Source organism: Pinus tabuliformis, chromosome Q, assembly GCF_031772625.1.
Source record: "Pinus tabuliformis cultivar Carrire ecotype Pingquan chromosome Q, CPIR1, whole genome shotgun sequence".
NCBI lineage: Eukaryota > Viridiplantae > Streptophyta > Pinopsida > Pinales > Pinaceae > Pinus > Pinus tabuliformis.
Genome location: NC_142296.1, coordinates 778,850,632 through 778,867,126, shown reverse-complemented (window position 1 = coordinate 778,867,126; position 16,495 = coordinate 778,850,632). Strand labels below are relative to the sequence as shown.

Genomic DNA, 16,495 nt, shown 5'->3' with positions numbered 1-16,495 from the left:
TTGACTTGACAACTTACTCTATTCTGAGTCAAGGATATTCTATATGGATTTAACTCGTTGAGATGTTTACGTTGATATATGGCACGCCAAGTAATTCTTCATAGTTTGAGAGATATTCATGTTTGAAGTTAGTAACCCCAGTTAGTGGGCTAAAACCCTATGGGGTTGTGGCATGGCACTCATAATTGGTTGTGGTCATTGAATAGTCAATAATTAATAATGTTTTTTTTGCTCCTAAAATCCCTCCAACGTTCACTTGTTGAGGACCCTCTCAACTCAAGACATTCATATAAATAGTGACCCTCATATCCTCCTCTAGTAGGGATTTTGTGGCTTCAAATAGGTCATCGTGGAATTTTCGCTATAACTTTTTTTCTGCGAAGCTTCAGAAGCTGAAATTAAAACCCATTTGAGCCGAAATCTTGATGAACCTCGTGACCAAATTTCAGATTTTGGTTCGCTATATTTTCGGACATATGATCTGAGGAAGTTAGGGTTTTTGTAGGCTCCTAAATTCCATGTCAAACAGGTGACGTTGGGAAAATTGTCATAACCTTCTCTCATAAATAGTCATAGAAAGAGGACAGACTGTACTTTGTTGAGAAGCGTTTTCAAGGCCGAAGGTCGTAACAGTGACATGTGGCACTTCGTACAAGTTCACTCTATTGAACCAGTCTATAATCCGGTCATCGTGGGAGATTGGGCATAACTCTTTCTTGAAGAATCCAATATTGATCAGACCTGTGGGGTTGGAAAGAGGACTCAGAGGACTACCACAGGACGAAATTTCAAACCCTAGAGATTCTAAATTACATAGATACAACAGATTCAATATCGAGCTCCTAGAAGGCAAGAAAAATCATGCATTCAAGGATCACTGCAGTAAGGACCACACATCAACAGTCAAGGGTAAGTCTCCTACAGCAAGGTATGTATGATTAGTGTTTACATTTGAAATATGAGTATCATCTCTGACATATGTTTTTGCAGGACAACGTAAGTATATATAGGGTCTCGGTTATATCTTTATGTCTCTATATGTCACAGTTAGTTTTGATACCACATTTCGGATGTCCTATTCTTGATACTACACATTTGATGCTACATATTCTTGATGCTACACCAAGTCTGCTAAATCTATATGATGTTGTAAGTTCATGTTACTTGTCTTTTCATAGTTGATAGAATGGTCTCTATTGTTGTACTTAGAACTTGGTCCATCACAAGTCTAGGGTCTGTCATCAGTTTTTATTGTATATATCTTTAGGTCAGTTTTGGATATAGTCTTGCATAGAGTCTAGGCCTATATCAAGAGTGGGAGTCTTTCTCTACTGCTGCAACAGGTCAACAACAAAAGTGACAAGCACACTTCAGGTACGCATTGTCATTTTAATTTTTATTTATTCTCTATTATGCACTTACATGTGTTTTGCGGGCAGAGGTAAGTTGAAGGGTATTTTGTTTTGTTTTGGGATTGGTTATGCCAGGCAAATTTTGCATGCAGGTAGAAGAAGATTCAAGTACAACTTCAAGCAAGAATTCAAGAGCAGAGTATCAAATCAAATGAAGCATTGTAGCGGGACATCCTTTGAAAACATGATAGTCATCTGTATATTGTGAAGAAGTGTCAAGGCCAAGAGCCATCATTGTAAAGTTGTAAAAGAGTCATTTGTAAAAGTGTCATCATTGGAAGAGTCATTATTGTAAAAGAATCGATCTGCCTAGAGTCGAAAAGGCATTATTGGGAGGTATAGGAGTCTCTATTGGGATGATGTCATGGTTGGGTTGCAGGTCATAGTGTGATTGGGTGTTCGGTCAAAATCATTATAAATCATATTGTATTGTGGATCATTGTCCCTGGTACAAGAGTCCACACTTTTGCATTTAATTTTTGTCTTTATAGGGTGGTAGGGAGGTGCTAGGCAGGTGAATGAAGTGGCCAACAAGTTGGGGCCTGTGAACAATTCAGGGTGGTAGGGTGGTGCTAGGGCGAGTTGTGGCTCGCTATGGTGTTGGGGCATCCATTCAGTTGATCACTGAAGAAACCAGGGTGTTGGGGCGTCCTTCTAGTGGGAGCTGGAGAAGAATGCTTTTATAGAATTCTAGGAAGTTGTTGCTTTCATTTCAGTTGGGCTGAAGATTAAAAATATTATTAGAAAAGCGTTCGGTCATTTTTTACCCGGAGGGGGTTTTGCACCTAAAATTCTTGTGCCTACTATGTTCTTTTATTTACTGTTATTATTGCATAAACATTAATAATAATTGAAGATTAACTAATGCTCTGAAAAGATTTAAAAGTGCTAATTCTAAGGAATATTGATTCACCCACCCTCTCAGTGTTTCCAACAATTGGTATCAGAGCTTGGTTCCTTCAGTAACAGCTTAACCACTGGAAGTCAGTTTTCAAAGCATAGAGATGGGAAATTCAAAGAAGTAGGTTACAAGGATTTCAAAGGAAGGTACAGGTACAACAAAATCTGAAGAAAGTGAGTATTGTGTACCAACCCCTGATTTTGATGCAGATAATTACTAGATATGGGAATCCATGATGGAAGTACATTTGCAAGCACATGGAGTATGGGAATCAATTGTTTCTGGAGACACATCTACTGACGAAGCTAAAAGGTACAATTCAAAGGCCATGAATGTAATTTTGAATGTTTTGCCAAATTCTATGAAAACAAAAGTTGGTCAATGTTCAACAACTAAAGCTCTTTGGGAAAAGCTTCATAATCTCTATTCAACAAAGAAATCAGGTCAAGATGTTATTGAAAATTTGGATCCTTCTAATTATGATGAAGAAATGGGAGAAATGAGTAAAACAGAGTTTCAAAATCAAGTGATCAAGGTGATAAAGGAACTCAAAAGTCAAAAGGAAAAGACAAGACTTTTGGAAGCAGAATTGAAGACAGCAAAAGAACTCATCAAAGAAAATGAAGAGTTTGAGAAGAAGATTAGCAGTCTGAGAACTCAATTGGAAGAAATCAAGAATATAATGACATGAGAGAAGTCCAACAGAAGCAACAGAAGCTAATACTCGAGCTATATCCTACTGCCCTTGGATCAATTGTTGTCCTTGTTGTCCTTGCAGTAATATGCATGTCATTTGTTGCTACACCTGGAGTATTGCATTTAACAAGATGCCAGGATCCTGTTCTGCTTGCCCTACTCTTTCCCCCATGGTTGAACGAAGTGTGCTCTTTTTCTTACTATGACGTTGTTGGTGTCGACTAGAAGCATACAAGGCTTATGAACTTACAAGCTGAGAGGATTCTTGTGCTCTGATACTAGTGATCTAGGTCAATTTTAGCACTAGGTTTTCGTAGGATGTCAACAAAAATTCTTTACCCAACACACAATTAATTCATTACAAATGACATCTTTTTCAATGAATGGTATCACTTAATTAATGATGCAAAAAACTGAACAGAACAAGATAGCATTAATTGATTTCATCCTTCACTTAACCAACATTAAACCCCAACATTGCAACGTACAGATCCAACAACAAAAAGATACAAGGTTGCAATATACTCCACCTTCAATACTTTAACCAAAAATTTCACTTAACTGCTAACCCTATGCGTATCCCTGTCTGCTCAAATGAAATACCTGAGTTTGCCTCAGGTCCACACTAGATCTCAGCCTCAGATTATTCCAACAACCACGCACTTGCGCCTGTCTTCTCTGTTACAGGATCTGTAAGTGTTACAATGCCCAAGTCTAGTACAAGGAATATGAATCAACAACTACAGGATGCCCAGATTGGCTGCTTTAGGATGTTGGAATCATTCGAACATTTACAGGAGCTTCTGTTATAGGCAGATTCATGACTACGACTGTCATAGAGTGCAGGTAATGTCACAGGGACCTTTGCTTCCTGAGTTAGACCCTCACTTGGAAGTCAAACCCTCACTTTTGTTTCAGGACCCTTATCTGCCTTAATTCGCATGTCCTCAAGCCACTGTAATTTGCATCATCAAACCACTGCAATTCGCATAACTTCAAGCTTCTAGAATTTGTCTGTCCCCAGAAATCCGTCTGACCTAGGGTTTGCTGCTTGTTCCATAGAGTGTTAATGTTCGGCCCAGATTCTAAATTCAAAGAAGAGCTCAGCCTATTTCCAGATCTAAGAAAGATTTCATTGCTCCTTTAGGAAGTGAGACCATGTGGCAGAACAAGTAGACAAATAAAAAATGCAAAGAGATTTACCAACTAGGGTGGAATCTTGCACCACCAAAATTGATTGGGAAGAAGGGGTCTTAAAACCCTCAGCACTAAACTTAAGAAAACAGATGAATTGATCCACAAGATGATGATGATTTGATCTCAACTCCTCTCTATTTATAGATTTCTCCACGGGCTTCAAGATGTGAGGGGTTGTGGGTGCAACACCTAGTTTTGGGTTCTTTTGCCCCAAATTGGGAAAAATTGGGTTTTTACCCCTTTATCAAGACTATAGCCTACGGGGTCTGATAGGTTATTTCATCCCTCAGTCACCTTCAATTTGAAGAGGACATTACATTGGGATGATTTGAAGAGCAGTTCAGAGAAGTCTCTCATATGATTAGATTGTAGAGTCTAGAGTCTACACTATAATTATTAATTATTACTGTGCTTATCTTTGAACTCTAAAGGCCATTTAGAGACTCTTCATTGATGTACAATATGGTTACTAATTATTACTGTGCTTATTTTTGGACTCTAAAGGCCATTTAGAGACTCTTCATTGATGTAGTTTGGTTCATATATGAATTGCACTTGGTGCTATTTTGGTTATATGCACCTTTGCTATATACATGAGAAACTTTGCATATTTGTATAGAATGGTTTCGATTCACATGGATGCACATCAATTTTTGAAAAAAATTGAATATCTTATGTATTCTTTGGTTGGTTGGTTTTATGGTCTTGTTTTGTTTCCAGTTTTTGTCCAAGTCCAATCCGATTTCAATTTTGGGGTCAACCAGCTTGATGACCATTCTGGTTCTAATAACATAGATTAAAACTAGGCATCAAGTAGAAAGTGTGACCATTCTGGTTCTAATAACATAGATTAAAACTAGGCATCAAGTAGAAAGTGAAAATGCAGAAAAAAAAATTAAGAATTCTCATCCGCAACCAAGCGAATCACAAAATATAATCAAACTAACTTCTATAATGATAAACCTCACTATGAATCCCCCAAGCACTGAATCAACCATAAAGTCAAACAAAGGAATATCTGTGCCACTGAACATAGAAAGACCTTATCATGAAGCAACTTGATGGTAAGTACATCTTGACGGGCCCTCCAATCGCAGTACTGGATATCATGTTGAGCTACTTCCCATGCCTTATACACATCAAAACACCTCCCCCGCCAAGGGGGGGTCCTGCCTCGCGGATCTTCAACATCAAACAAGTTGTCCCAGGCACTCCTCTTTTCAGATGATTCATTTCCAATAATAGCTACAACTTGAAAGAATCCTGTTACGTTCTGACCAACAATGGAACAAAACCAATTAGGAGAAATTTAAATATGAATGATTGAAAAAACCTTTTCCAGATGAAAAAAAATCACCACAAAATGATGACTTAGCAGCAGTTTACCAAGGAATAAACAAAATCTGGGGAACTCAAATGTAGGTAAAAACATAACCAGACGTCTGAACCAACAGCATCAAAAACAGTATATCATAACTTCCCTGCTGAACAAAACAAACATTTATATTGCCCTTAATGATAGTTTATTAATGTGCAGGTGTTCTTCAGTTAGCGAGTAATCCTACGGACTTTCAGCTCAACTTTGTTAAATATCTTTACATACAGAAATCTCAATAAGAAAAACTCTCAATTAGTAAGATAGGAAATGTTTCTGTGAGCATGCAAGGGGATAGAGTACATTATACTGTAGTAAAGGGATTCTTTATCTTGCATACAGTCACCAAACACGTAAAGCTCATAGGAAAATAAAAGGCTCTTTTTAAATAAATATTAAATATCTCAAATCCAACTCCAACTCCCAAATAGTATCCAATGTACTAACGAACTTAAAATGTTAAATCCTCTCAAGAAAAAGATGAAAACATAAATGGAGAAAAAATAAGAAAGAACATGTTTATATTTCCAGCATTTGTAAAAAAAATGCACCTTCATAAGAAATTACAGCCAAAATGTGTGCCTTAGCAGCAAAATCTGTAGAGTATTGAATTATTTAAGCTTTTGTAACCTCTCAAATTACTCATTGGTTTTGGAAAAAGATTATTCGATGTTTTGGGTAAGACACATCACCCATCATCGGGGAAAATGAGTGATAATGTGTTGCAAAAGGCACTTATATTTTGTTTAAATGAAATTATTAATGAAATGTAGAGGTCGGAAAAGTTCTGTAGAATCTATACTTTTCCTATATAGTTTCATCTTAACTTAAATTGTGCAGCTAATTCAGATTTTAAAAAAGGATATTTCTATAAATTAGAAGTTGACAACTTCCTTATTAAAGGTGGCCCTGCATCTTCTCCAGAGAGAAGAAACCATTGCCATCCTAATAGGGCTACATATATTTTTGCAATGCTGCCTGATCATCAATACATCCCCTAAATTACCCCCTTCCAACCTATGTTGCCAGAGTACGTAGGTACGGTGCAGGTGCAAATACGAGGCTATGTCGGGCATACATATAAAATTTTATATATGTGAGATTACTTAAAAAATAGAAGTAAAACCATAACTGATATTTATGTAAATCAGCAATAATTCATAAAGCATATTCATTTTCAGAAGAGATCCATGATCATCATTCAAATCATTCAATTTTCAACTTCAATATCAAACATTTTCCATTCATCGTTTGACAATTTGAAATTCATGATTAAGGAATCAGAATTCTCATTCAATAATGAACATTGTATGACATACAATGATTAGAAAAACAGTAAATTTGATAATTCTCATTAACATCACTCAGTCTTAAACCAAGTACATCCAAAGATTGCCTAATTGCATTTCCAAAATTGAAACCCCTTCACTGTCTCTTACTGTCCACTACAAGAAAAATGGACGACGAGATGGTTCTCTCACTAGGATGTTATCCCCTCCACCCGGTTTCAAATCCCATGAGGGGGCACTGTGGCCCATCATAGTAAGGCTGAAAGGATAGGCGTCCTGTTGGAGTCTGGGATCTCACCTCCAGTTTCTGGTGGTCTCCATACGTCTCAGTCCTAGACTGAACTATGAGTTTCAGATATATGTGGCTTTCGGGCTGTTGCATATATTTGTGAAGTTTTGTTTAAAAGAAAAATGGCACCAAAATCCCTCTCTTTCTTCATTGCTGCATTGTTCCTCCCTTCAATCTGAAAATGAAATAGCAAACATGAAGTGCCTTCTTGTGCTTTTGAGCTCGTGAGAGTGGTCACGAAGTGATGGGTTAGGGTTTTGGAGAAAGGGCCCACCATTGATTTTTATTTTTGGACTTTCTTTTGCTTTAATTTGTTTTTCTCTACAGAAATCACCATTCAGAGGACCCAAGTCTAGGGTATGCTTACCAGTACCCTATTTGAGCACCCAAGGGGTGGGTAGGCATACCCCAATAACTTAGCCTACAGCCAAGAGGCCCAACCAAGAGATTTGTGTATTCCAATGAAATTTATCTCCATGATGTCCAAGCCACTCTACAAGCCCAAAAGGCATGCTTAAGTACGGTGGGATGTTGGATACTATGTTGGGAGTGACAAAAATATTTAAGCTTTGTTCTATTACCTTAGATAGTACAAGTTTAAGTTATCCATCTATGATGCATAGGACTTTTGGAAATGAGTTAAAAGTGGACAAACTCAACCTTTACAATGAGTCTATCTTTTCGGCAAGGCAAAGTTCAGCCCTGATCTACTCATTTTTTTTATATTCTAACAATCCAAAGTCTTCTTAAAATGGGCTAAAACCCCCAAGCACAAAGTTTCATGATTGAAGTTCCCATCAATCAAGTGGAACTATACTTCCAGCAAAATTACCACTAGATTTGGTGAAGAATTTCAATGGAAAAAATGGGTTTGTCCACTTAATAACTGACTCCAAGATTTTGTATTTTCTCTTGGAATTTTTATTTTAGAAGTTAAAATTAAAGGTTCACAAAAGTGTGAGAGAAGACCTAGTCATAAAGCTTGGGCTTGATTCCTTATGAAGTTATTTTGAGATCCAAAACCTTAAACAAGAGCTATGTGTTACCCCTCATGGTACATGAGAGGCTTTTAACATGTCTCAATTGCACTTAGCAAACACATATTGCTGACATAGCAAACTCAATTTTCAGATGTAGTTGAGGGTTATTTTATGGATGCGCACATTTTCCCTGGCATTGCCCTTGTGGTATTACTAAACACTTTCTCAATGGTGGGTGTGTGATGCTTAGAGGAAAATGGTTAGTGCAAATTATATGCTTGCAACCCCGGATACTATGAGGATCATATTGTTTTATTGATTTTGAGCACTAGAGTCATTATGATGGCATTATTGTTATGATTTTATGTTGGCAAGAGGACATAGCTTATATGTTGAGGATCGAATTGTTAAAGAGTAGATGATTTCCGTGCCATATTGATATTACTGGGCATGAAGATCATACATTTATATGATTTGCATCACATTTAGATGTGTAATGCCCCCGATTTTGTGAGCACGGAAATATCATTCCCACTTGCCTAACTATCTCCCATAAGCTAGCATGAGGGGAAAATTTTTAAAGAGTTTTGCCCAATCCTCTTTGATATTATTACTATTATAATAAAGGGGCAAATTATTATTAATAAAAATGTGAAATTTTGATTAATTGTTGCAATTACTGGTTATTATTCTCCTATCTTTTCAAACTATTTGTCAACTGCAATTAACTTGCAGCAAATACTGAAGAAAACAAAACTGCAACTTCACGAAAAATAAATGCTACAGGAACTAAGAAATATATGCACACACACAAATAATGAACACCAGTGTTTTCGGACAAATGTCCTAGGAAAAACCTTGAAGGGAAAACCAGTTCAGCAGATGAGGGTTTTATTATTAATTCTTTAGCAAAAATATTACAACTACTTTCCTAACACTGGCAAAGCTCCGGCAAAATTATTTCTTCACTTCTGCAAGACTCCTTTGACCTCCTGGAAGCTATTTGACCCACCAAAATCAATTCAACCTCCATCTAAAGTTAATTTCAGCTCACACCTGCGGCCTGGCTGAGAAAATCAGCCCTTCTGGCAACTCGCACTAGCTGGGTAAATAATTTTGGCCTCCACTAGAAAATTTATCTCCTCTGGAAAATCGATCCTTCTATGCAAATTAGTCTCTCCTGTGCAAATATCCTTGCTCCGGAAATTTTCCTCTCTAAGAAATTCACACTATTGGTCTGGATAATTCGCACCCACTGCTGGAGCAACTCGCACTGCTGGAAAATTAGCCTCTCAATGCAAAAAAATTGATGTCCTAATTTCCCTGGAAATATCTATGAGGAATCTCTCTGGAAAACTCTACTGAAACCCCTACTACTCATGTCTTTGCGCTGCCTTTGCGCCCTTGCTCTCACTGCAAATTTGTGTATCTGTGTTCTCCAAATGCCTATCAATTTCCTCTTATAATCTCTCGTTTGATTAATCAACGGCCGTGATCTAATCACAATCAATGGCTAAGATCATCTTGACCCCATCAAGTGAATTTTTCGGATGTCTCTAGAGGAAAATCGATTTACCCCAATTAATATTGATTAATTAAGCTATTTCCCTAAGTTAGACTTAGGGAAATCTAATTAACTGCTTAATTAAAACTAATTAGGGCCTTTTCTTGTGAAACCAATTCTGGGTATTAGAGAAAACGTGTTCCTTAGCCTCATAGACACAATCTGAGACTAGAACACTTGTCCGAGCTACACAAACTGACAAAAAAGGTACAAATGATAATTAATAAAAGAAGGGGAAAAAGTCACTTGGAGGAAATAAGTGGCTTAATCAATAAAATAAGAAAAGGGGAGTTCTAGAAGATTGGGGAAGATCCGACAAGTCTTATAAAAAGGGAAAAAAAGGCCATTCCTGAAAATTTTATTCTTGTGATTGGTTGGGAGCTTAGGCGATCTTCTCTCGAGGGTTTCAAGTGAGACTCTCACACTAGTTTCGATGGACTTCAAGTGCCACCCTAGCTGGTATTCAGTTGATTTCGGTGGACATCCATTGCCACCCTAGTTGGCATTGCAAGAAGTCATTCATATTTCTTGATTGATCTTCATTGCAGGTAATTTGGAGCTTCATATCTTTTTGTTGGAGACTATTTTTCTAAAACGCTAAGTCGTTATAGTAGATTACTCAATTTTTCTAGAGGGCCAAGTTACTACAGCATACTTACAATTTTATCAGGAGATCGAAGTTCATACTGCATTTGCCAGAGAATTATTGTAATCAAATTTAGCTTTGTGAAAGACTAACTTCATCTTCATCATTGACGATCGAATTCTTGGTACCATTTCAAGGTTTCATAGTTATCATTTTAGAGGTCAATATTCTTTCCTTGTTAGGTCGAATTAGCTCATTTGGAGGACAAATCCCCTATTATTTCTGGAGGTTGAATTTTAAGCAAGTTCTTGTCACAATAATGATTATTTTGGAGGGCCAATTTATTCTCCTTGGAAGGTCGAGTTCCTTTTCATTCTGGAGGATGAATTCATACTCATTTAGGGACCAAGTTTAAATTATCGAGATATGAGATATGGCCAGCGAGCAGGGCGAATCCACCACTGTATCAGCAGATTGAGATCATTTTTGAAGGCTGAGTTTCACCTTACTACATATGTAGAGTTTCTCTTCTCTAGACGAAAAAATTTATTGCTAATTCCAGAGGTCCAGATCATCAATTAGGAGGTCGATTTTTGAAGGTGATTTCCTTGCTTTGAGGCTGAATTATTTAACTGAAGGAGCTAAGCTTTAGTGGCCTAATTTCACCAGTCACAAGTCCGAGATCACATGCACATTTGGGGACTTCCTTAGCATGTCATGAGCTTATCTTTCCTTCAAGTCGAGAGCACATTGGAGGCCGAAATCTATCCTGAAGAGGCATAGTATATTTCTTGTGGAGAGTCTAAGTACTGTTTTTTGGGAGAGACCGAGTCCTCTCTAATTTTAGAGGACGATTTGAGTACCTGTTTGCCAATAATTCCAGGGGTCAATATTATTCTTGTGGCCGAGTTGGTATTCTGTGGGGGATCAATTTCTTTATGGCCCTGGTATCTCTCTTGAGATTGAATCATTTCCTGATCTTCTGAGGTAGCCGAGTGCACTAGAAGGAGTCGAATTCATCAACTAGAGAGGTCGAGTCATTTTCCCTGTTATCATCATTTATATCACTGATATCTGGCATATTATCTTGTGGATTGAGCAATGGTGGGTTGAATTTTTCAGCTGGCTGAGTTTATCTATTGTTGGAGATACACTCAAGTTCTTCATTGGTCACTCTATATGTAAGTCTCCCTTTCAAGTTAATAAAAGCCTTTCTCATTTTCCCTATAGTATTATTGTCGCAATTGTGAATTTATTTGGCCTACAAAGTGTTTGTCAAAGGTTCTATTCACTAATTGTTTGAAGAAACCCCTCAAAGAAAATTTTGATAAATATTAGGTTGTATTAGCTCAAAATTAGCTTTGGTACATTACAATGGTATCAAAGCATGATTTTGGCTAGTTGTGGGTCTAAATCAAGGTGATACCGAGAGAAGCTTCCAAGACCAGAATTGAAAAAGAGAATTTTGAAGGTATCAAGGAAGAAAGCCTCTGAGAAAGTTAATGCCAAAAGAATTATCTCCGAGAAATTTGAAGGTATCAAGGAAGAATGCCTCTTAGAAAGTTATTGCCAAAAGAATTGTCATGTCCCTTCTCAAATACATTTGTAACAAGGTGTTGCTACTCAATTTTGCACGATTTTGGCTAAGGAAGAGAACCCATCATTTTTTACTTAGGGACTTAGGAGGCAATTCGACTTTATTTGGTTGCTAGCGGAATGTGGGGACCACCCACATGGGAGTTCGAATTGGCCCATTCAAATAGCTTGGAGGGAAAGTCGAATAGGTGGATGGAGGGGCCCACATGAGGCTAGGGAGGCCCAAGGAGTTATAAGGAGGGAGAAGCTCTCATTTTGGATTCATTCTTACACCTTGCAATCAAAATTACTTGACTATTTGCTCTGTTGTTTAGCCGAGTCAACCGGTTGTTTAGCCACGAATCTCTCCAGCAAGAGATTCAACCTCTATTTTGGGGGACCATCCGTGCCCGCCCTAGAGAAGCAGTTCCATAAGTATTTCAGGAGTTTCGGGAGTGTGTTACAGCACTACCATTCAACGACAACAGGGAGTGCGTATTTCTGGCTAGCTGGAGAATACGCAGGGGGAGTTTGGAGCTATCAGTGATCAAGCACTTGCAAGGAGAGTTAGAGGATTGGGAGAGCAGCAAAGGGCCAACCTTTCTTGTGAGTTTCGGAGCCAACATCCAGCCGTTCGAATTACTGGGCTTGGGGACAGCACAGAGGGCCAATCCAACAATTTTGTGAAGCTAAGGAGTAGGTGCCATAGGACGGAAGCCCATCTGGGAAGTCAGGGGATTGATAGCAGAGGTCAACTCAGTGCTTTGGGTCCATTTCAGGGAGGATTTATAGGCATATTCCAGCAGGCCGAATTTTGCAGTTGCAGCTGACACTGGGCTCCAAGGGGGTCAATTTTCTGGAGTCTAAACCAACCAAATTCCTTTCTAGGTTTTTCTAGGTTTTGGGCAAGGATCACACTCCTAATTTAATAAAAAAAATTGGGTAGATCTAAGGGGTCAAACAGGGGTCCCAATTGAGCCGGCAGTTAGAGGAGCCAAGGGAAATTTGGGCCAAAATTCCGAGGTCAACATTTGGCCAATTCCTCGCGGGTTCTTCTGGGTATTTGGTGGAGTGGCCAAGGTTAATTTTCTGTAATTTTTTGAGCATGGGAAATGGTGTTTCAAGCCATTCGAAGTCGGCAGAAAGGGCAATTTTCTAGGCAGCGCAATGCAGTGCAAATTGGTGCAACAGTTGAGACAGTGATCGATTCAGCCATTTCTCACCTGGGTTTGGTCATGCTTGTCCATTGAGACAAGCCCAGGTGCACCACTCTATTATCTATTGTATTTTTCCCTCAAAGAAGTAATAAAATGGCTCAGTAGTTCATTATTCCAGCATTTACATGGGTGCTTCATATATATTTCGTTTTTATATTTGCTAAACAGGTTGTATGCTTAATATCACTTGTATTCCTACTTAGGAACATTACAGTGGTATCAGAGCCATAAGCTTGGCTCGTCTTGGCTCGGCCTGTGGGAAAGATTAGAATCAAACAACATGGCGGTCACCTGGAATGAGGTGGTGAGTATACAACAAATGATGATTGATGTGGAGAAGAAGTTGATTCATTCCTAAGTTGGGAATCCGAACATGATTGCAACTAATGTGGAGTTATTGGGGGAGAACTGGAGGGCATACCAATCATTGGGTTATGGCATTCAGACGTTCCTCTCTTTTTGGGAATTCTATGAACTAAGGGGTATGCACAAACCAATGGAGATTCAGAAGGAAAAAGATGAAAGAGTAATTGAAGGGGCCATGGTTGGCAAGGAGACAGTTGAGCATGCACCCATTGATGAGGCGTCATCCATTGATGAGGTATTCGGGGTTGTGATGGAGTTCTCAAGTGATAACAATGCACCACAGGTTGATGAGGTGTTGGAAGACAGCTCCACCGTTGTTGAGGAGCCGATAGGTACAGAGGCCTCTAGATCTATGACGAAGTTGCTAGATGGCAGTCGCCTACAGCTAACTAGTGAGCATATCGTGCACATTGGGTTGTCTATGGAGGAGCAGTCAAAGGTTCATGTTGAGGTCGGGATGGAGGAGAATGTGCAGCTATCCCTTGGGCTAGCCATGGATGAGGGGCAACATAGAGGCCACGCATTGGGTTTTCAGCACAATTCACTTTAGAGACCCACTGGCGGGGTTTATAGCATTATCAACCAGTGTTTTTAAAACCGGAACCGGTGACCGAACCGGTCCACCTAGCTAACCGGTTTACCGACCGGAACCGGTCTAACCGGGACTGGTTTGGTCTAAACGAACCAGTTTTTAAAAAATACATTAAATAATTAATTTTTAATGAAACAAAACTATTTTTAAGATGTAAAACCATGATTCCAAGCCAATAGAGACAAAATATGCAAAGTTTGCTCATTTATATACCATGCAAAGGTGAATATATCAAAATGGCACCGAGTGCAATACATATCATCGACAAAATAGCAAAATACATAAGAAATGAGGCTCTAAATGGCCTATAAAGTCCAAAAACAATGCTGCAAGCTATGAGGCCATTGGCCTACTACAAGTCTACAGTGTACACATGATCAATCATCAAGTCCATCACCACTACTAGACACAGGATCATCATCAGGAGCTACATAGACATCATCTGGTTCAGAGTCTGAGGATGCCTCAGCACAAGTCAGAGTAAGGTCTGAGTTACCTATGTGTTTGAGACTGAGTCGTGAAAGAAGTTCAAAGCCAGATCTCTGTAATATTGTTGTGTAATCTGAACTCTCCTAAAAGGGCCTAATCTAGGCCTTGTTGCAGATATTTTCTAGCAGAACTTGATCAAGATATTTAAAACATATTGATGACACCTTGTTGATGGACTGACGCCAGCAACCTGTGGAATAAAAGGTTCAATCACAAAGCGAAGATGCATGACAAGAATTTATTATACAGGAAAGAAGTAATGAATTAGTCATGAGAATGCAGACCTACAAAAAGATCATTGAAACAAAGCCAGAAATCAAAGTCCAAAACATATTAAAGAAGGCCCGTCGTGAAGTTTACAAACAGATTTTGAATTGCACTGTCAAGTACCTCATTTCTCTTTGAGATTTATTTTGTGCTTTTTTGAAATACAAATCATTTCATAGTTTGAAGGACTCTAAGATCTCCATGCAAAAGACATTACAATGATGGGTAGCTCAGCATCTCATAACTCACAGCCATAAATGAGTCTAACAAAATTATAAGTCTGCAAATGAAAAGTATGCATCATGGCTTGATTTACCCACAGTGACCTTAATCAATATTAAAGATTTTGCTTTGGCATCATTCTTAAAAAATTTCAAGGCTTGGAATAAAAGACATGTATCAAGAGGTTGATTTCACAAGAATATGATCAGTCAGATCATAGAACTGTCAATCTTGTTGAAGATTGGCAGCTTCGGTCAGAATTTCGTTAGCAAATTAATGGAGAAACTTAATATTTATGACTTTGGCCAAGTCAGCCTCGTAGAAGACAAGTTGGCCCCACATTTCTGACCAGCATTGACTATCTTGATTGACTTGTCCATAAACCGGCCGGTTTAGGACAGAACCGGCCGGTTAGCAATAAACCGGCCGGTTTTGACCTAAACCGGCCGGTTTTTACCGGTTAGGTCTATTTTCTGGGCAAATGAGGCTTCTAACCGGTTTTTTCACCGTTCTGACCGGTGAGCCTCCCAACCGGCCGGTTAGGCCGGTAACCGGTCAGACCGGAACGGTTTTTAAAACTATGTTATCAACCCACCCTAATGGGTTGGATTGGGGGAGGCCGAGTTGTCTAGACGTACCCAAGGGGGTGGACAGGTTAGCAGGACTGAGCTGAGCATGAAACCACATCAGCTTGGAGGGCTTGTTCCTTTCACAAAGGATTACACATTTGATCTCTCCCTTGGGATTGGCTGGTGAGAGGTACTGAGCTGGTACTCGATGGAGCAGGTTAGGCGGTTGGATACATCCATGGCCACATGTCAGCAGAGGCCATGGATTACCAAAGGGACTCAAGGGTCGGACTAGTTTTTGGGATCCAGGTGGGATTTTCCATCACATCATAGAGCTGGTAGGTGATGGTAGTAGCTACGTGATGGACTTTACACTTGAACACACCCACATTTTCAGATCTCCATCAGAGCCCCAGTCAGCACTAGTGACATGATGGTTTGGCAAGCGAGCAGACAGATTTCATGAGTTGTCTTGGCATATTGACGGTGCGTGGAGTCACAGGGTGACTAGCTTACTCTGGCAGGAGCTAGTAGGAGGAGGCAGCATCGACAGGGTATCAGATAGGGCATGGTATGGAGAGAGTGCTCTCTTACTAACATATGGGACACGGACTATTGAGGATAGGCACATTAGTGTCATTTCCGTTAGCATGCAAGGTGTCAGGCCACTCAGGTCTTTCAGAGCAAATGGGGGGATGTAGCCCACATCATGGAGGGTCTACTAGCAGACAGGTGGATATTTTAGCCCATGCAGGATATTGTATGTTACAGGGTGGTACGACAATGGGCAGTGGTACACAGGACTACACCGAGTTATGTCATAAGGTCCAGTGTTATGTAGAGGGATGCATTCTGATGCATACAAACCCAATGTTAGGCCATAGCATCCAGTGGCGTGCAGGGATATGG

The 16,495-nt window shown here is 39.2% G+C and overlaps 1 protein-coding gene across 2 annotated transcripts in view; it reads right to left on the bottom strand.

Moving 5' to 3' along the window:
- The window catches only part of CH1 (Pheophorbide a oxygenase family protein with Rieske 2Fe-2S domain-containing protein), a 277,391-nt gene that overhangs the window by 229,553 nt on the left and 31,343 nt on the right, over positions 1–16,495 (bottom strand). For both annotated transcript variants that reach the window (XM_089385246.1, XM_089385247.1), the window contains exon 2: positions 5,249–5,479. In XM_089385246.1, the coding sequence (XP_089241372.1) occupies positions 5,249–5,479 (231 nt within the window). The remainder of the gene's footprint in view (positions 1–5,248; positions 5,480–16,495) is intronic.